At 34.9% G+C, this 22,434-nt stretch overlaps 1 protein-coding gene across 1 annotated transcript in view; it reads left to right on the top strand.

Annotated features, from left to right (window-relative positions):
* The window catches only part of prkar1b (protein kinase, cAMP-dependent, regulatory, type I, beta), a 61,356-nt gene extending 41,821 nt beyond the window's left edge, over positions 1 to 19,535 (top strand). The window contains exons 8-11 of the mRNA XM_056232927.1: positions 2,077 to 2,137; positions 7,413 to 7,534; positions 17,640 to 17,721; positions 19,016 to 19,535. Of these exons, the coding sequence (XP_056088902.1) occupies positions 2,077 to 2,137; positions 7,413 to 7,534; positions 17,640 to 17,721; positions 19,016 to 19,188 (438 nt within the window). The 3' untranslated portion in view covers positions 19,189 to 19,535. The remainder of the gene's footprint in view (positions 1 to 2,076; positions 2,138 to 7,412; positions 7,535 to 17,639; positions 17,722 to 19,015) is intronic.
* The last annotated feature ends 2,899 nt before the right edge of the window (positions 19,536 to 22,434 follow it).

Here is a 22,434-nt window from a genome sequence, read left to right as displayed (position 1 = left end):
CACACAGAGCCTGTCAAGGGACCAATTTAGATTTTTCTGTCAGGCCATCGTTTCGTTTTTCTTTCTCTTTAGTGTCTTCCTCGCTTTCTTATGCAAACACGCACTTACTCTTAACAACACACACACACTGAGTTCTGTGAGAAGAGAGACAGACTGTCAGATTTCAGCTATGCTGAGCTGCTCTTAATTAAACCAGTAAAAGATTTGTGAGTGTGTGTGTGTGTGGCTGCAGTCAATTAGAGATAAGTCAGTAATTCATAAAACTGTTTATAAAACGTCATATTTCACGGTGTGTTTGATAATGTGTGTGAGAGAACCTGTGAAATGACCTACACTCATGTTGGTTTTAGAAAATGTCAATTTGATTAAATTTTTTTTTATTTTTTTTAGAAAAAAAAAACTCTTATTTGTAATCCTCCTTTTCTTAGATGGTACCTGGGGACTATATAAAAACATATATAATATATATAGATAATTTTCTGCCTTTTGATGATACTTGATGGAAATCTTAATATTCGATCTGAAATAGCTTTTTGACCTATCAAAGAAAAAATTAATAATGATTTAGATATTTTACTAGATTATATGATTGAGTGTTGTATTTCTTGCCTGTAACATTTTCAATATAGATTTTAAAAGTCTTTTTGATTGAAATGAAGAAAAATGGAATATATATATGTATATATATACATATATATATTCCATTTTTCTTCATCCCTATATATATATATATTACATTTTTCTTAATTATATGTATGTGTATATTTTATTATTTTAATTATTTAATTAATAATTTATTATATATCTTTTAGTATTATATATAATATAATATTTATACATATTTTAGTATGTTATTATTGTTATTATTATGAATAAATTTTTCATTCTCCAATTAAATAATTGTAAAGGTTTTTTGATTGAAATTATGTTTGAAAATATGTATTAATACTTTATTTTTATTATGTAATATTATTATTATCTTACTTTTAATTTTTTTTCATCCCTAATCCTCAAATTAAATAATACCAAAATATAATAGAAAATTATTAAATATATTGCCCAGACTCACTTGCAAGCTAAACGCTGTATTTTGGTCAGTTATTTAAGTAGATATTTACAATTACACAAATATGCACTACTAGTCTAGAATGCGCCTCAAGTTTCTCTAGCAGAAGTGCTTTAGTTCACTTTTTTTGAATGCATAATATTTCTTGTTTGCTCTAGTAAAAGGATCTCCACAGACACTTATTCAAGCTACACAGAGTCTGTCTTTAGAAAATATATACTGTTTATTTGGGAAATGTGGGTGAACTAATCCATTAAGCTTGACCAACACTTGCCGGAACGCTGTAGATCACGTTGTCATGCCTCACTTTAGTGTCTGCAGGCCATCTTAGATGTTCTTCTGATGTTTTTGTATCTTCTTCTCAAACACCAGGGGTGGAGAGGTCACTGACCTCGTAAGAGAGAAGATCTTCACGGTCAGCCAGTGGCTGGAAGTTTGCATTTACATTTCGTTGTCTCAAATATGAAGGTGGTTTAGTTAATGAAGTTTAACACTCTGTCTTAGAGCAAAATTTTGACTAAAACTAAATGAAAACAAATGACGCAATGGTTGACATGCAGCAAGAGTAAAGCCCTATAAAATTGAGTTTGGAGGAGACACTTAAGACAAATCTGAGAACGCAGAGACCACAGTCTCCATTTCTCCTCCATTTAATCTCATTCCTGTCTAGGAGAAACAATAGAGACAAAAAAGAAGATCATTCGTGATTTTTCTTAACTACGGGACTGTCTCCACTTAATGTGTTTCTGTGTGTTTCATCTGAGTATTAGAGAGAGAGACGGAGCTGAAAAAGACAACACTAGGAACAAAAGAGAAGGAAGCCAAAACTTTGCTTTAATCTGTATGTTTATAGTTCTTCTTCAGCAGCGTGTTTGAGGAAAGTCCCCCGGCTTTGTTCTCAGCGCTGTGTTTCTTATTCTTGTTCTGTAGAGACTGATTAGAGGGCAGGAGATTCTGTTACCTGAAGTCCTCAATGTGTCTTCTAACTGCTGCCTCAATGTTTTTTTTAGGGAAGCACGTTGAGGAAGAGGAAGATGTATGAAGAGTTCCTTAGTAAGGTGTCTATACTTGGTAAGTACAGTAATGAGAACTTTGTAATGATTAAAACGAACACCTTGTTTATTAAACATGAGAAAAACAGGATTTTGTAAATCATCCATGAGACTACCGGTATTCTTACATAAAATATTGGAATAAATGCAGAGTAAATTAGTGTAATGTTGGTTTTTTGCAAAGTTTTCAGTAACAACTTTACAATAAGGTCTCATTTGTAAAATGACGTGTCCATGTGAACAACTCAATCAATTTTTGATGGATCTAAGAACTTTACTACATGTGCTTACTATAGTAATAACAGTAAATTATGTATAATTACAAGTAACTAACCCTAAACCAAACGCTAACCTTAACTCTATAGTAAGTACATGTAGTTATTAATATTACTCAGTACTTATTAGAGTAAATTACAATTTAACTACGTCACCTTAAAATAAATTATAACCCCACAGAGAATTCATCTCTGGTTTGTTAGAAAACCATCATGTGCTGGTGTTTTAAATTTAACAACACTGATCTGAAGAACTTGTAAATGAACTCAAGAGCTTTTTCTTAATCTCCAAAGAACCAAATAGCAACTCTATGTGTCCGAAAGTGGTTCTTTAGAAGCTGACGGTTCCATGCAGAATTTCTAAGAGTGTAGCTTTGACTGACAGACACCACTGCCACATTCTACCCGGACTTGCATTCCAGCGGTTTTGTTTGGTGAGAGAGAGACAAAGAGGAGCGAGAAAGAGGAACATTAAGATGGTCAGTTCTGCGGTGACCCCTCGTCCCTCAGCACCCTGAGGTCACTCGTCGCTCTAAATGGGGTTATTAAATGGCTGAACAAACACACTCCTCCTCTCGGTTTCCTCTATTTTTCTTTCTCTCTGTGTTCTCCGTTTCACAGCCCTGTCACGGCCTGTCTTCAAACACCCAGCTCTCAAACCTCTTTTCTTCGCTCGTCTTCTCGCCTTTGAGGGGGGCATGTTTTTGTTTGCGTAAGATTCTTTTGAGATTGCGGTGAAATCGGTACTGTTTTGTGAAGTCTTGGCACGTTTTGCCATGGTTTGTGAGGTCTTGACACTTGTGAGGTCTTGCGCAAAAAAACTGCCTCAAAAAACAAGAGTCATATTTTAACATTCTCTCGTTACGCCACGTTACGTGATCAGAATATCATAGAAACTTTGTGATGTACTTTTGACTTTGACTAGTAAGCAGTCACCTATAATGTGCTAACAGCCATTCAGATTCAGGGATTGGAGATACTGAACTATGAAGTATCTATTCAATTGATTATAATTCGTTTTTTTTTCTATTTATTTAACAATTAAGAATTGTGATCCGTGAGTATGAGAGTGTTAATATAGAGAGGGTTTATTAACTTATCTGAATTAAACATCCATTGCAAAAAGGCAGTTAAAGTGCGTCCACTTCAGTGAAATAAGGTCTATTATCAGAAATTGTCTATTGTCAATAGTGTATGAAGAACACCTTACTTTCAAACCAAGCAGCTTTCAACACAGTGAGTCAACACAGTGAGTCACGTGACCAACTTATACCCGCGATGCAAAATCTGTGTGGGGAAATCTTTTGCCATCAACACAAAATTTCTAATTGCGTGGATTCCTATTGAAATAAATGTATTTCACCCATGATAATTCGTGGAACAGTAAAAGTAACTGCGTCTTTTAGGAGTTGGGAAGTTTGATTCGATTCCATGAATCAGTCATGGTGTCCGTTTTGATAAATCGATTCAAATAACACATGTATCAATTTTCTTTTGTGTCGTCACTCAAGATTGTTCACGTAAGTCCCATCGTGACATTTTCATATATTAAATGTTTTAGTAAAAAATATATGTATGCAGATATTGCTGTTTATTGTCATATTGATGCAAATAAATAAATGCATTTAAAAATGAAATATTTTATATAAATATATTTAATATTAAATATTATATAAAGAATTTACAAATATTCTGTCTTTCCCTAATTAAAAATAATATGCAACAATATGGTGCTTTTAAATGTAACAATTTTATATATATTTTTTTTTTGCGTTTGCTTCTTTCACAATTGCTCACGGAAGTCCCAATGTGACATTTTCATAAATTAAATGTTTTTGTAAAAATGTATGTATGCAAATATTGCTGTTTATTGTCATATTAATGCATATAAATAAACATTTAAAAATGAATAATATAATATTTATAATATTAAAAGAAAAAAATATATAATATTAAATTCGATTTAATTTTTTTTTTTTTTTTTAAATATGCTGTCTTGTCCTAATTAAAAATAATATGCAATAATAAGATAAGTGCTTTTAAATTAAATATATTCACACAGACACACACACACACATACATATATATATTAGGGCTGTGCAAAGATTAATTGCGATTAATCGCATCCAAAATAAAAGTTTGTGTTTACATAATATATTTGTGTGTGCTGTGTATAATTATTTTGTATATATAAATACACACACATGCATGTATATATTTAAGAAAATCTGTTATTCATATATAAAATATTTATATTTATATATAATATAGATTATGTATTTATATACACTATTTACGTGCAAATAATTCTTAAATATATACATGCGTGCATATGTATTTATATATACAAAATAATTATACACAGCACACACACATATTATGTAAACACAAACTTTTATTTTGGATGCGATTAATCACAATTAATCTTTGCACAGCCCTAATATATATATATATATATATATATATATATATATATATATATATATATATATATATATATATATATATATATATATATATATATATATATATATATATATATATATATATATATATAAAATAAAAACCTTTGTCTTTATTAAAACAAAGATAATCGTGTGGAAACCATACCTTGATTATTCATTTGAAAAGGATTTTTAATGTATGGTTCCTCTAATTTAAAAAAAATCCCTTCAAATTATTAATATTGAATATCACCCAAAGCCTACATTTTTTTAGTGCTTATCGGAAAGACTTAGTTATGAATTTTCTATGCTATGTTACAATATCCTCAAAGAGTAAGGTGCTAATACAGACACACAGTTTTTTCTTAGTTGAAGCATGCGGTGTTGATTTTTCCCTCACCGACGGCTCATGTTACGACTGAAGCAGGTGGACGTCTGCCCGGGCGTGAGGATGTCTTAGCCAGCCTGATAAAGTGACCATTAGTCTGGGGCATGCAGACAGGCTGGCCCCAACACACAAACACACACCTAAGCCACACACACGTCGTCTCCTTTTAACTATTTAAATGTTAACACTATAATGACGGTCTAATCTGAGAATGATCGTCTGCTACTGTCCAGCATTGGGATGATGGGAAATGCATTCTGATGGGATAATGGGAAATGAAGAATGACAGAGTGAGCGAACAGCAAAGGGCAGAGGCGTTGGTTATTATTCGCAGCTGGAGGATGGATCAGCGCGGCTGAAGTCCGGAGGGTTTTAGTGTGGTCGTGTTCGTGTGTGGTACGCCCGTGTGATGGATGCTGGAAGGTGGGAAGTGTTTCTGGAATGTGGTGGGTATTGAATGATGGCTTTGGCGGTGTCTTTTCTCACGGCCACGGCTTCAATAGTCCACGTGCAACAGAAGCTCTTCTAGGTCAAGATCCAGTCTTCGCATTCTGCAGGAAGTTCGTGATAAGCCTCGGTGTCTTTCTGATTAGTCAGTTTATTTATAAAAGCATTAGTCTGAGCCTCTGATGACACACCCACGGGTCACTCACGGACCACCGGATGCCCATCGCACACAAAAAATAGCACGGCTTTCTCAAAATTGTCTCTAAAAATATCAGTCTAGGCTGCTTGTTAGTTTTGGATGGATGGAAATTGAACTTTAACTTCTCTGCCTTGCGTTTCAAAGCATTGGCGCTTTGTTGCGCCATGACGTTATCGTAGTATCATTTATTCAGATTTATAACATCTAGGGGTGTAACGATTACAGATACTGCCTATGCATATGTATATCAATCTTTAAACGGATTGAAACGTCAATTGATTGTTTCGGTTAAGAATAGGTTTAAATGCTAAAAATAGTGTCATTCAATATTTTTAAATATATAAACATTAAATTACTTACGTGTGTGTATTAATTTAGGTGTACCGTGGCATCATTCATGCCCTCGAATGCACACAAACCATTGATAAAGCTGCCAACTTATTGCATGTACACAACTACTGGAATAAAACTATTTTATTGCATGAAAAACTCACCGTTGTTTTCTATTAGATAAAATGCTGCCATTTTATGGGTATAATTGTTTATTTGGGTGAGATGAAAACATTTAAGGAGTCTTTATTTGCATATGAGACCTTGAGGAAACTGAATGTATCAGGTAATATTTTGATATTTGGTTTTGTTTAGTGACTGGAAATAATAGGGAATTTTAAAATTGTTTTTTCCACACAAAGAAAACTCTACGCTCAGCTCTAAAATATTTTATTGGCACATTGCACTCGTTATGTTCCAAGTAGCCTGTACGTATGTACATGTATTTAATGAGTTTACGTTCAAGTTGCTTGGTGCAATGAACAATCTCAAAGTCCCCCTGTGTTGAAAATCAAGGTTTTAATATCGTTTATATGTCTATGTGGTGTTTTTAATATGCTTTAAGACAAACCATGTGTAAATTCATAAGTCAACACCATTGCTGAGTATTTTCTCCTTAAAACTGCAGTGAACCAAAGACAGTCTCAAAAACTGGTGTTTCTGACGTCATAAACGATCTTGTAACCAATCAGGTCAACGTGTGATCGTCAACGAGTGGATCTCTGAGCTGGTGCGAGTGAGTGGAGGCGGGGCTAATTTGCATATTCATAGAACTGCGTATACTAAATGAGGCAAGGGTGTAGAGTTACATTCAAGCTATTTTAAGGCATGAAATAATTTTTATCAAGGATAAAAATTTTTAAAATAAAATGTTTGACTACAGGGGGACTTTAAGTAGTTTGTCTTTTTTTTTTTTTTTTTTTTTTTAACCCAAGACGCATTTACATCATCCTATGAATAAACTTAAAAAAATACAGTCGAATCTTTAATCCAAAACAAATCTCATTCTGAATCAGATCGAATTGTTTTGAATTAGCAAAAATCTTTCCTGAATCAAATTGAAATCCTATAAATCGTAATTTGAATCAATTCACTGTCCACCCAAAGATTCACAACCCCTAATAACATTAAAGTTCAAGGGTTGAACTTGAAGTGAAGTTGTTCAGGTCCATTTAGATCCAGATTAACATCAAACTTTTTTTGTCTTGCAGAATCCCTTGATAAGTGGGAGAGGTTGACTGTGGCCGATGCCCTGGAGCCTGTGCAGTCTGACGATGGAGAGAAGATCGTAGTGCAGGGAGAACCGGGAGATGATTTCTTCATCATAACAGAGGTGTGTGTGTGTGTGTGTGTGTGTGTGTGTGTGTGTGTGTGTGTGTGTGTGTGTGTGTGTGTGTGTGTGTGTGTGTGTGTGTGTGTGTGTGTGTGTGTGTGTGTGTGTGTGTGTGTGTGTGTGTGTGTGTGTGTGTGTGTGTGTGTGTGTGTGTGTGTGTGTGTGTGTGTGTGTGTGTGTGTGCAAATGACCATCTGCATGTTTGTTCACTACAACAAGTGAAGAACAATCCTACTTTTGTGGTTTAAGTACCAGTTCCTCCAGGTTGACAAGAGGAGAGCGGCTCTCCTTGGTTCCTCCCGAGGTTGCTTCAGGCGTTTTGGCCTGACACTTTCAATAGACTAAATCAATATTTTAACTTTTACTGCAATGCAATCCAGTGTTGACCGAAGACAGTTTTAGACCATCCTGTTGGATTCCCAGTACTTTTGGAAATCTAATTTGTGGTATTCTCGCTTGATTTCATACCGATCTGACTTTTTCCACACTCTCAAAACAGATCAAACTGCACTTTCTCACTTTCTGAAGTTGTTTTCAGACAATCTTCAGTGTGTCTTGAAAAAAGCATTGAAATGTATTGAATGAGGATCAGTTTATATTGGTTGTGTGTGTGTGCATACACATCTAGTGTCTGCTAGTTTTCTCTATCCTTTCTTGCGTTAGCCGATACTCTTGCTTTGTGCTGTCAACACCACCAAACACATTTACAGTTCTGTAACCCCTGGTGTTGCTGATTCAGCATTCTTCTCCTCCTCTGCCAGATCTTTGAACAATATTTTGATTAACTCCACATTTATGAAGATGTTGTGAAGTCTGGAGGGGGCTCTTTTACCGTCTGTGTCTGTTCTCATATTTTCAGCGCCTCTCTTTTCTTCATTCTCCTTCTCTCCTCCATGAAGGTTGCAGTACTAATATAATCAGGCTGTTTGACTGTATTTGACTGCCTCTTGCTCTCATGATGCCGTGCTCTCCACACATCCACCTGATTATTGCCTATAATTAGGGTTAGGAATTTACACCAACCCTTAACACTGACTATTAAACTTTGGTGCACAACTTATTCTGTACCATTTGTGCTACGGACATGAATAATTCCTCAAATCATAAAGCATGTTGAGGATATATATGGCTTTACTGTATGATTTATGCCTGGCAGACAAAAATCCCATTTCAGTTGATTTTTGGCTGGCCTGCTCATAATTTGAATGAAACATTCCTGATGTTGAGGAGCCAAATCACTCAGGTGAAGCTTTGCATTACTGTCATTTAGATTAATTGTAGATTTGAGATTGGTGATGCTCAGGTAATGTCACAAGTATGTGTGTTTGGAAAAGACTTTTGTAAGGATTGTTTCTTTGGGAAATGTTATTAATCTGAGATTGATGCGCCATATAAAGTGCACACATGTGTTGCTGAAAGGTTAGTTCTTCATTGCTGAACAATGGAATGAGATGTGCGCCAGTATTGAGTCTGTGTGAGTGCGACTGACTGAGTGTATGAAACCTGCTTGTGTGTGTGTGTGTGTGTGTGTGTGTGTGTGTGGCTTCAGACAGACCGAATCACTTGTAAATCTAGTTTCCAAGAGAAAAGTCAAAGCTGGATTTTCAGCATCATTACTCCTGTCTTAAGAAAAGGGTTCTTTTATTGATCCTACCGAAAATCATATTAATATGCTGACTTGAAGCTCAATGCGCATTTATTATTATTATCAATGTTGAAAACAGTTGTGCTGCTTAATCTTTTTTTGGAAATCGTGATACATTTTATCATAGAAAGTTCAAAAGAACAGCATTTGAAATGAAATCTTTTGTAATGTTTTAAATGTCTTTACTGTCACTTTTGATCAATTTATTGTGTCCTTTTGAGTTCTATTTTGGTTGCTCAGTTTTATTCTCCTCTGTTCTATTCCCTCTGCACAATTCCATTTTTATTCCATTCTTATTCTGTTTTCTTCTTTTCTATTATTTTTATTCTATTCTAATTGTGTTCTGTTTTGTTTATTCTGCTGTTCCACACTATTGTTTTTATTCTGTTCCAATCTATTGTATGTGTTCTGTTCCATTTACACGATACTGTTCCACTCTATTCTGTGTTCTCTTTTATTCTAATCTATTGTATGTTTTTTTTTCTCTGTTCTATTTGGCTCTGTTCTGTTTCTATTCTGTTCTAATCTATTTTATGTTTTCTATTCTGTTTACTCATAACAGAATGGAACAGAACACAGTAAACAGAATAGAACACATACAATAGATTAGAACAGAATAGAAAACAGAATAGAGCGGAATGGAACAGAGTAAACAGAATGGAACACGTACAATAGATTAGAACAAAACAGAACACAAAATAGAGTGGAATACTGTTCTATTCTGTTTACTGTGTTCCATTCAACTCTATTGCGTGTTCTATTCTGTTTACTCTGTTTCATTCCGCTCTATTATGTATTCTGTTCTTTTATAATCTATTGTATGTGTTCTATTCTGTTTACTCTGTTCTTTTGCACACAATTCTGTGTTCTAATCCATTCTAATCTATTGTGTTTTCTATTCTGTTTACTCTGTTCTGTTCTATTCCATTCTATTCTGTTCTAATCTATTGTATGTGTTCTATTCCGTTTACTCTGTTATATTTAGCTCTGTCCTATTGAAATCTATTCTATGTTCCATATGTTCTGTTCTATTCTATTCTCTTTACTCAGTTCTATTCTGTTCTGTTTATTCAGATATATTCTGTATTGGTCTCATTTGTGTTTATTGTTTTCTGTTCTGAAGTTTTAGATTTTGATTAGAGTTTATTGTCATTCTGGCCGTATTCAGTGGAACGAAATGCAGTTTACAAAAATACATTATACGGACACACAGTGAGTAATACAATTACTTCACTGTAAACAATGTACTTAGAAGTTAAGTACAAACAAAAATATTAAGTCTATCATGTACTCTGTTTATTTATTTATTTATTTTGCTCTGTTCTACTTTCCTTTGCTCTCTTTGTTCAGCTATTCTACTCTATTTTATTTTGTGTTCAATTTGTTCCATGCTTTTTTTTTTCTTTTTTTTTTGCTCATCCTTACCCCAGTTTGCATTTCCATCAACTTGTGTTCATCTGGGTCAGAGAATAGCAGGGCAGAGAGACAGATAAAAATAAATGAAGAGGACTTTAGCATGAGACATGGTTCTGTCTCGCTGCTTGTTTGTCTCTCTCTCTTCCTCCCGTCTCTGCCTGATTCCCAGCACGGGGTGGCCAGCGGTTCAGTGATGGAATGTAGGCTGCAGACTTTCACACAGGGTCAGGCCCAGACTCCAGACCTGAGCGAGGGAACCAGAGGGACGGCTTTACTGACACAGGCTTGGGAAGGAAGGAAGAGCTGTGTGGGTGTCATTGTCCAGCTCTGGTTCCATAGTTCTTGCTTTTAGCTTCTTCTTTGTCTTAACAGATACCGTTAGGGTTAGGGATAGGGTTCTTCAATTTACACAAACATTTTCAAGATTTTTTTTTCTCTCACATGTTAACATACTCTGCCCCTGTGGATGGGACAGTGTTATTTTAGTATCATTTAGACACTATTGTAGTTTTTTTTTTTATATATATATATAGGAAATTTGTTTTGTAATTTTTCTTAGTTTTTTTTTTTTTATGTGTACATATGTTTATTTCAGTTTTAGTCAGTGTTGGGCAATAACGCGTTACTGTAACGCATTTACTTTTGACAGTAACTCATACTGTAACGCATTACTTTTTAAATAAATTAACTCCGTTACCGTTACCATATGGTGCGTTTGTCCGTTACTTTTTTAAATTAATTAATTTTGGCTGAAGTGTAGCCTACAGCCTAACCTGTTTACAGCAGCGACGCATTGTTGGTGGTAGGGTTGCCCCGTCCCTTAAAATACGGAATTGTCCCGTATTTACAAGTAAAATGACGCGTCCGTATCAAATCAATAAGGTACGCGATTTGTCCCGTATTTTACATAAGGCCCACACATAGCCTGGTTGGATAAAAACATAGGCTTTACTAATAGCAAATAGCCTATAAATAAATCAATTTCACAATAATGTTACATTATGATTAGAATCAAATGAATTTTGTCCATTTTCTAAGCTTAGAAAATGCACATTTATACGGGCTGAATTTTATAGGCCTAAAATAAATATTGTTTAGTAATTATGTGAATTACACTGCGCAAACTACTACCCACCGAATGAAGAAGGGTTGGCTCTCAGTCTCCACAGAACAAAATATTCATTTTATTTTATTTTTAGTGTTAGCATTTATGAGGAAAAAACAATGTTACGGACGTGAGAGTTCTCCGTTACAGACGCGACGCGCTCTGAAAGCGGCACTAAAAGATGCTTTAATACTTGCAGAGACATCAAACAGAAAGCACAAAACCTTTCTTTAAAGTGAATTTCGTTTTGTATTAATTGTATCTTAATTTTAATCAATGTTTCATCAACCAATTGCCTGGATTTAATAAATAAGAAGTAAATATAGCAGACGATAGATAATCACGAAATGGAGGCGCCGGCGCGTGAACTGGAGCTCGTCTCATAAATAAACCGAAATTCGGCGTATAAGGTAACCTACTTGCCTCACAGACATGTCTACTTTTAAACAGAACAATTCAAAACGAAAGAAAACAGACTACAGACTGCTCTCTGCTTATGTAATCCGTTTGAAATGTGTATTTCTCTCTGGCGCGTCTACTGCGAAGATCGCGAGTCAGCATAGTGAGTCACCTCAGAAATCCTTGTGATATATTCAGTTTGTGCTGGTCTGACTCAAATAAAATAGTGTTTAAAAATTACTTTCTGTTTAAGTCAGTTTTGTGTTTGTATAGACCATAACGCATAAAAGGGCATTAATGGAAACATTAAAGAATGTTTTTTTTTAAAGTAACTAAAAAGTTACTTTTTGGTGTAAGTAATCAACAAAGTAATTGAGTTACTTTTTGAATGAAGTAACTAGTAACTGTAACTAGTTACTATTTGTTAGTAACTAGCACAACACTGTTTTTAGTTTAGTTAAATTTTAGGTTTCAAAAAACATTTTGCCAAAGGACTGCAGTTGAAAATTAGCCAGCTGGCTAACACTGGCAGAAATGTTGATTAATGTGTGTTGAAAGAAAGAAAGAAAGAAAGAAAGAAAGAAAGAAAGAAAGAAAGAAAGAAAGAAAGAAAGAAAGAAAGAAAGAAAGAAAGGGACATCAAATGATGAAATTAAAATGAAAATAAGAAATGTAGACTTGGCAGCTAGTTCAAATGAAATAAGTTTGTATTTGATATTTTATTTCAGTTAATGTTTATTTTAAATAGTTGTTTGTGGTTTTAGTTTTATTTAACTATAATAACCCTGGTTTGAGACACATTTGTTGTTTGTTAGATTGAGTCACAGATCAACTATGATTTGATGCGTCACACATTAACCGATTTCACAGTGTATAACGTTCCATCATCTTAATTTGGGCCGTGCTAAATGTGATGATTCGTGGTGTGGTTTATTACCCATACAGCTGCTGTCAGACTGTCTTAATCGTGTGAGAGCAGACGACCAATTAGACAACGCTGCTAAATTGTTTGCATTTGGGTGTTTGTGTTTAGATTTTCTCTCCCTCAATGTGTTTGTGTTAAATAGGTTTTCCCACAGATGCTGATACATTTTGTTGCCCATTGTGAGACTTTTAATTTGATTGTAATGCAAAACCAACAGCTCCAGGGCATCCCCATGATGTCATACATCTGGAGAGCACGTCCCAAGCCAAGATCCTGCAAATACCAGAACACTGATCCACTAGGGTCACACCGAAACATTCAAAGCTTAAAACTTGGCCAAAGAGCATTTTTAAAGAAAAAGTGAAATCTGTCATTATATACCACATAATTACAGGCACATTCAAATCAGTATGAGATGAAAGCCATCCCTGACATACTGTATTAAAAATGCAGTGTTTCCACATTTTCTCACAGGGTTAGCTCTTTTGCACATTGAAGTTATTCATAAGTATTTTGAGGAAGAGCTGGTCAAAGGACTACTGCTGTGCTGAGATTTTCTGGATCTTTCATGACTTTTTTACAGCATTTAACAGAGCGCTACAGACTTTCCATAATTAATGAAACCCATATATAAAAAGCCCGAGACTGCTAGTAATTTTTCTGTATAAATATGACATACCCTTATATCAACATTTTGGCCAGAGTGATTAGAAAATAGAAAATAAAAACAAATTTATTTGATTAAATAGACATTTTTGTGACAATGTTAAAAGTATTCACTGTCACTTTTGATCAACTTTGCTAAATAAAAATATTTGTTTCTTTAAGAAAAAGATCTTACTGACCCCAGAATTTTGAACGGTATATGAAATGTTTATTTATAATTGACATTTTTTGACTTCATTGCTATTTTAGATGTGTGTTTTTTTACTCTGAGCTTGTCACGGTGCATTCTGGTGTTACCTTTTTCACAAACTATCCTAATCAATCATTTGTAACTTACATAAGATTAAAAAGTGTTGTATGTGTGACAGAGCGTGAGAAAATAAAAGGTTAACGATAGTTCTGCCTACTTTATCCCATGAAATGGAATAAAAATATGCATACCTAACTATGCACACATCAATGCAGGAGAAGTGGAGGAGAAAATGCGTTAGTATTTATGCATCAGGGCAAATTAAATGGTTTAGTATTCCTAAAAGAGACTGAGAGGTGGAGAGCCGCCCGCCCAGACGCCAGCTCCAGACTTTACTGAACGTGAGTAAACAGCAAGTCAACAACATTGGTATCTCGGTTAACCCAAACTCTTAGATTTTCAATTGAGCTTGATGCCTTCAGGTGAAAATGGTAGCCTGTATGCTTGAGTTACCTTAGCTATATGCTTGACTGAACAGGAATGTTTGTATCTAGATGTTGAATAAGATATTGGCAGCTCGTCTGATTATTCATATTGGCAGCCAGCAACGCAGTCCCACAGCTGTGGAGCTCTGTAACATAATGCCTTTCCATCAGCAGATGTTCGAACAGTACTTTGAAGAGGCATGCATCCTGAGATTGAAGGAGACACAGTACTGTAGAAGGCAGTAGGGTGTTTAGAGATATTTGAGGTAGTCTTATAGGCAATATCACTTTTGTAAGTTAGCTGTAAAATTGCATATAGTCTATAGCAGATTTTTACTGTCTGAAAAATTATATTTTCTTAAGAATATGTGACTAATTCTTAATAATTGCAAAGTTAAGCACATGGGTGGTTTCCAGGGGGGGTTTAGTACTTCCTTATGGTGTTGCTATGCAATTTCTAAAGTGTTCTAAGTGGTTTTAGCAGCTTGTTATTTGGTTGCTAGATTGATAGTTGCTAGGTGCTGCTATGCAATCCTATTCCTTTTGCACCTTAAGTAGTTGATAGAATGTTATGTGTGGTTTCTAGGGTGTTGCTATGCAATTGCTAAAGTGCTCTGAGTGGTTTTTAGCACTTTATGTGGTTGCTAAGGTGTTGCTATGCAATTTCCATGTGTTCCAAGTGGTTTTAGCAATGTTTTAAGTAGTTGCTAGAATGTTATGTGTGGTTTCTAGGGTGTTGCTATATGCAATTCCAAAAGTGTTCTGAGTGGTTTTGGCACTTTATTTGATTGCCTGGTTGGTGTTATACAATTTTTAACTGTTTCTGTTCTAAGTAGTTTTATCACCTTCTTATGTGGTTGCTGGAACATTATGGGTGGTTGCTATGTTGTTGCTATGCCGTTCAGTGTTTTAAGTGGTTGTAGCACTGTTAAGTGGTTTTTAGGGTGTTGTTATGGATGTTTTAAAGTGTTTTAAGTGATTTTATAACCTTATAATGTGGTTGCTGGAGAGTTAAATCGTCCCTTAAAACTTACTTTTTTAGGGTGGCTTTTTATGTGATTCATGTGATTACTTTGTTTGTTATTATATTGGCTTTTTATTTTTATTTCTTGTTTAGTTTTTACTGCCTGGACTGTTATGTGTATCTTTTTAATTTCATTATTTTTATGTAAAGTGCTTTGGGATGCTACTTTTAAAGGCACTATATAAAAGAAAGTTTATTATTTATTATTATGGTCGGTTGCTAGGTTGTTGCTATGCAGTTGCTGTAGTGTGTTTCCTATGTGGTTTTAGCACCTTGCTATGTATTTGCTAGAGTCTTGTGGGTGGTTGCTAGGGTGTTGCTATGCAATTTTATGGTGTTCTAAGTGATTTTAACACCTTGTTATGCAGTTCCAATGGTGGTGATGTGCAATTTCTAAGGTGTTTTAAGTGGTTTTAGCACCCTGCTGTGTTTGCTAAAGAGTTATGGGTGGTTGCTAGGGTGTTGCTATGTAGTTTCTAAGTAGTTTTAGCACCTTCTACAGTATGTCGTTGCTAGAGTGTTTTGGGTGGTTGCAAGGCTGTTGTTATGCAATACCTGAGATGTTATAAGTTAAAAAATTCAATGATAACACACATTAACACCTAAATAAACCTTTAGTTGCAGCAAACATTACAAAATAAGCTTTTAGTCTTGTTGATGTATAATTGCTTTTCATCAGTGTAGCAGTGGAAGTTAACGCAGTGTTTACAATGATACTAGTATTAACTCCAGTACACAACTTTGATGGACACTATCCTTGACCCTTGATTTTCATACTTGACCTGTGATTTTCAAGTCTTCTACCAGGATGTTAAGGTCAATGGGGTCAACTGTGTGTTGAAAGCTCCAAAGAGATCCAGTAGTGCTACATGTGAGATACAGCCATGGGCGGTGGACAGTGATATGGTATTGACTACTTCGACAAGTGCTGTGGATTAGAACTGGTTCAAATGATATGTCAGTGTCCACTAGCAGTTTGAGTGAAGACAACAACTCCTTTGAGAGCAAACAGGTCAGGTCTGGCATCCCTCAAGGGTTGGGCCTCTTCTCACTGTATGTGGTCTCTCTTAGTAACAGCTTGTTGATTTATTTTTTATTATGTTTTATGGAATAGCTTTAATAGCTAGTGCTGCTATCTAAGATATGGTTGTAACTGGACTGTTACATCAGGAGTATTGGTAGAACTACTTTCTCCCACCTATGTAATGTCATTTAATCATAAAGTTCCTCAGTTATGTTAAATTAAAGTAGTCCATATTTTTTGCTTTTCTTTTTACAAATTGTTGCCGTTGACATGCAAAGGCCTAAGTGACCCAGCAATGGAGCCTGTAGATGACCTTCTAACCTGCTTCCAACCCCCACATTTGCTCACAAGATAAGAGTTTACTCACAGTCTGGAGAGTAATGAAAGAGGGTATTGTAGTTAACATTCAAATCAAGATACATTTTTAAAAATGTGTTTATTGTTATTTTTATTCAACTGTATTAATCGAACAATTCAATTATTAATAATAATAAAATTGTAATATTTCTTATATTTGCATGTCTTAATATTTATATATACATCTATAATAATAGTATTTCATAAAATAATTATATCATTCTTGCTAAATAATTTAACCATATTTTAAAATAATTTGAGCCCAATTGTTTATAATTTCCCTTTTTATATTACAGATTTGTTTGTTTAATTTTTTTATTTAACATTTACATCACTTACATTATTCAAATTATTGTTTTACATGCTTTTTTGCATTTTTTTGTGTATATTTTGCATATTTTGTACTGATTAACAGCTATTCATCTTTTTAACTTCTGTAAAGTGACTATGAATAGAGAGAATCCCTGTCCTGTCAGCCTTCCTCGTTTTACTGTTGTATTGTGGGTAGTGTTTGTCCTTGATGTGACAAATGTGACAGACCGTTTGCCTGTCTCCTTGTTTATCTTTCTAAATGAGTTTTTGCATTGCAGTGCGGGGTGCCGTATGCAGTGTAACTCTATGATTGTTGAAAAATCTCAACACTGACAGGCCCAGGTGTGCTCGCATGTGTCAGTGTATGACGTACTTGTGTGTGTTGCGAGCATGCAGAGTTGTCTAAACCCTGTACACCTGCTGGCATATAAAGCACTAATCCTTTTGACACGTCTCACACTCAGCGACACCATGAGCTAGGCTTTTCTCCCCTCCCTCTGCTCCTCTTTTTGTACTTTTCCTCCTCATTAAACCTGCATCTCTCCTTCTCTTCCCAGGGTACAGCATCTGTTCTCCAGCGCAGGTCTGATAATGAAGAATATGTCGAAGTGGGCCGCCTGGGTCCGTCTGACTACTTCGGTGAGTGTTGTAAGGATCGCAGAGCCTGCAGCTTTGTGCCAAAGTCTTGTAAATAACAGAACAGAAGTGCCTGAGCCAGACAGGAAGAGTAGCTTTCCTAACAGGTGGCAGTTCGTCATGTGCAGAGCTTGCAGAATGTAGATCTGTGTGCTTGTTTACTGTCAGTGCGGTTTACACTGCTGCACCACAGGCATACTGATCTTTAGATTGGCACTCTACGTAGTGAATATAGTCATATTTACATTATATAGAGAGCTACTGCTCTTTGTTTTATAACCGTTTAGGTTAAAAGGGTTGTGTTTATGTTATTAGCACGCAGCAAAGACAGTGCATTTTTAACAGATTGCTGCTTAAAGATGAGACATTTCTGCACAGCTAATGTCACCAAATAAAAATGGTAAAAATAATGATTGTTTTAAACAAGTTTTCTGAACTTGGTTTTCTCATTGGTTGGCCAATGAGATAGTCCCGCCCCTAACTCATGCCATTGGTTGAGTCAATGTTGCAGTGTTGGGCTGCTCAAACCTACAAAAGGCTTCATTATTTATTGGTCTTTGTATTGTAAGGTGGATTAGGATACAGTATTTAAGATTAAAAAAAATAAAATAAAGTACCTTTTAAATGGCTTAAAAGTATTTATTGTTGTGAATTATGTAACTATTATTATTATTTCTTTGATTGATAAATTATTTATCGATTGGATTTATTTTCCAGAATTTAAAATGTAAAACAACTGAAATCAGTGTTGTAAAAGTCTTTTTCAAACATTTAGTAGAATAATGTATTATTGTATCACAATTTTAGATTTTTTATTTTACACATTTGTATAATTATTTCTACTTATAGCTCAATGTTCTTGCACAAACAGTCATTATTTAGCTTTTTATGACCATTTCCATCTCTATCTGATCCTTAGAATTAAACTGACTGTTTTTGCCACTGTACCTTTAAGACTTCTATACAGAATGTAAATAAACTTTTGTTGTAATCGGCTAACCTCAGTGTGGCGGCATAGTTCACACATTTGTTCATTAGGAAGGGTCAGGTTGCTAAGTACTGAATAGGTGTTGATGATAATGTAAATGTAAGCGGTACCAAAACAGACCCCTGTGGGACACCAGACCTGATGGCGAAATACATATCTGAATTATTTTTGACAACCTAGTACCAATTAACTGCCTGGTTACACTGTGATATTTTGAGTTTTGAGTGTCAGAGTATATAAAAATCAAAATTGAGTTTTCAGTTTTAAATCAAGTCATTAAGCTAACGTGTGTGTGTTGTATTTGTGCAGGTGAGATAGCCCTGCTGCTGAACAGACCCCGTGCAGCCACAGTCGTGGCCAGGGGTCCGCTCAAGTGTGTGAAGCTGGACCGGCCACGTTTTGAGCGTGTCCTCGGGCCCTGCTCTGAGATCCTCAAGAGGAACATTCAGAGATATAACAGCTTCATTTCTCTCACAGTCTAACCCGACCGTCTGACACGCGTCTAGAGGTTACAGACCTCCGTCAGCTTACTTGGGTGCCTGGTTGCATAAAATAATGTGTGGTACTTCATCGGTTTTGCTTAAATCATTAGCTTAACTATAGTTGAGTTGTTCTGTGGCAACTAATAAAAAACAACTACTTTTATGCAGCCAAGCATTTAGTTTTTACTTCTTTCTTTCTTTTTGCAAGATGCACAAGTGCTCCACCTTTCTGCATTTTTCCTTTATGTAATTTTCTTTTTCTTACGTGCACTTTGAATTGACCTATGCTGTCACAGAGCTTTATTTCAGCAGATTAGGAGAGGAAACAAGGTGCCCAAACAGACTGGTGTGAAATATCTTCATGTGGCATGTGTAAATGTCCTACAATATGTGATGCATGCAGACCAGAGATGCATTTTGTACACTTGCCGTTCAGCACTGAAGAGGAAGGTAACATTACAGATGGCACAACTATATGAATATGTTTACATAGAGGAAAGAGTGTTTTTTTTTAGCTTTTGCCTTTTAGCTGTGTGTTTAGAGCGCTGTTTAACCCCGCATGGGTCATTTCGCATTCTTGTTCGAGAGCTCTGACCCTTTGATGCGAAATCTGTTTATTTGCGTTTTTGCTGTTCTATAGTGACATTTCTTTTCTTGGCTTTTCCAACCACCCTTCTTTTTGCTGTTGGAATTAATGGGAAGGGGTTTGTTACATTTTAAGACACAAGTTTTAATATAGAACAGCTATAAAAGGGGTTTTCATGCGAGTCTTGCTCAAGTCTTAATGTGTTGAATCTGTATGCTGTTGCTTTTTCTTTTTTTTTTTCTTCAAAATGCTATTGTATTACACACAAATACACATCCACACACATGCTCTCACATCCTGAGGCCATGACATGTTTGGGTGAATCTCACAAAACCTGTCAAGAACATGTCCAGGTCGTATTTCATTACCCCCCACACACACACACCAGAAAAAAAACGTATACACATGCAGAATGATATATTTATATATCATATAGGCTTCATATATATATATATATGATGCTTATTTTAGGCTGATTTATAAAAAAAAATAAAAAATAAAATATTTTTACTGTAAAACAGTAAATTAAAAATATGAACTTGAGAATAATTAAAATTCATATCAATAAATGTATGGGAAAGAAATTGGAATTAGACTTGTTTGTTGTACAGTATTGAGAACATTTGGAGAAATGTACGCAATTGTCATAAAAAAAATCGAAACAACAAAATTGTCAAAAAATGTGTCGTAAAAATTATGAAAAAATATAATTAAATGCTGGGGTGAAGGGTGACGTGTTTGTGTGCGATTCACCAGATTACTATGAATTACTAATGGATATGTTCTAAAAACTATCAGAAATGCTAAAGTTGGTTCTTAATATCTGCCTACTACAGCATTTTGGCCATCGTGTGTGTGTGTGTGTTCAAAACATTTACCTGTATAATTCAACTGTCTCATACTCGTTTGTAGTGACTTGAGGAAAAGTTTTTTTTTTTTTTTTTTTTGCTGTATACCGTAGTTTATTTAGATGAATGAGTTGGAGTTTATTTGAATGAATTTGGAAGGAGCGATTGTTGATTGCATGCTTTGTTTCTCGGTTTTTACAGAATAAAACACACACCAACTTTTACACACATTCTGTGACTAATCTTCAGGCCAATAAAGAAAAGCTTCTGAACACTTCTTAAATGTCTCGTCGCTTTTTAATGCATCTGTTTGTCTCTTGGAAAATCCTCCTTTGATGTTTTGTAGATCACCTTATCATTCTTCCTGTCGGTTTGACTCTCGTTCACCCCGGATCTCTTTTACTCCCACTGCCAGTCAGATGTCAGCTTGTGTTGTCAGAGGAAGGGGAGGCCAGCGAGATTAAACTAGAGCTTTTGGCTTTGACACATTCCATCTGATCTTAACTACACTAAATCAACTGGGGAATTTGTACTCAAGCCTGCCACTCAACCACTTTAAACACACACACAAAACACTTGATTATAGCAGCTTCATTCTGAATCCACAACCTTTATTTTAGGACCTCTATTTTTCTTTATATCATTACTAATACTCTCTGTTTCATTTTTTTTTAAATCTATTTCTTTCTTTTTTTTCTTTTCTTTTTTTTTCCTGTTTCAGAGGTATTCATTTTCTAGTTTTTTTATTGTCTGATTTTGTTAAGGACATTTTTTTATTTTACTAACCAATTGTTTTGCATTTTTTAAGAGCTTCATTTATTTTACTTTTTTTATTTTATATTATGATTTTACAAATGAAACTTTTTATTTTTGCATGCTTTAAAGGAATTCATTTCTGAATTCTTTTCTTTTTCTAATAGCATTGTGAAGTTTTTTTCTAGATTTTTATTTTTTAATTATTGTAAAGGTATTACTTTTCATAATATTTTCCAATAATCTGTTTTTAATAATTATGCTTTTAATTTTACTAATAAGTGTAATGTTTTTTTGTGTATATTTTAAGTGTTAATGTTTATTTTACTAACTTTTGAATTTACAATTTTTTTTGTCTATTTGACTAATGAAGCTTTTTAAATGTAACTTTACTACCGTAATACACCTATGTTAATTCTTTGCATGGTTTAAACTTTTGAATTTATCTTGCCTGTAAATGTTCCTTACATTTTTTTTTTTTTTTTTTTTTTGCATCGCTATCTAATATTCTCCTATTTTCTTGTGTTTTTTACAGTCAGTTTATTTGGATCAGATTTGCAACTGGAGTCTCAGTAGATTTCATTACCACCGGCCCGCCTTTACCGCTCCACCCCGTCATGAATCATTTAACAGATTTGCCCCCGACCATTACTGTGAGAACACTTTGATATTCAAGCTAAAATGTATCAGTTTATGTGCTAACTTGTCATCTTTGTGGCTTGAGCTAATCCTTGTCTAACCGTAGTATCGCTGCATGCACATCCACATTACAGTTTAATCCTGACCCGCTCAGGTCACGGGCTGTGATGTGTGCTGCCGGCTCTAATGAGAAGACGAGAATGAAAGGATCAGAGTCGTAGGAAAGGAGGTGCAGAGGTCAATCAGGAGAGCACCAGATCAGGTCAGGAGATCAAAATCTGTCTGAATAATGGAATTCCACAAAGATTCAAAGGAGTTAATGGAACAGGAAATAAAGCCACGATCTGATTACAGTTCAAACAGTGTTCTGCCTTTTGGATTTTTTTTAAATTCAGACGGAACTTTAAGCATCAACTTCAT

The sequence above is a fragment of the Rhinichthys klamathensis genome, unplaced genomic scaffold, assembly GCF_029890125.1.
Source record: "Rhinichthys klamathensis goyatoka isolate OS25496 unplaced genomic scaffold, OSU_Roscu_1.1 h1tg000015l_1, whole genome shotgun sequence".
Classification (NCBI taxonomy): Eukaryota; Metazoa; Chordata; class Actinopteri; order Cypriniformes; family Leuciscidae; genus Rhinichthys; species Rhinichthys klamathensis.
Note: the sequence above shows the minus strand (reverse complement) of the source record. Positions and strands in the feature narration are given on the sequence as shown.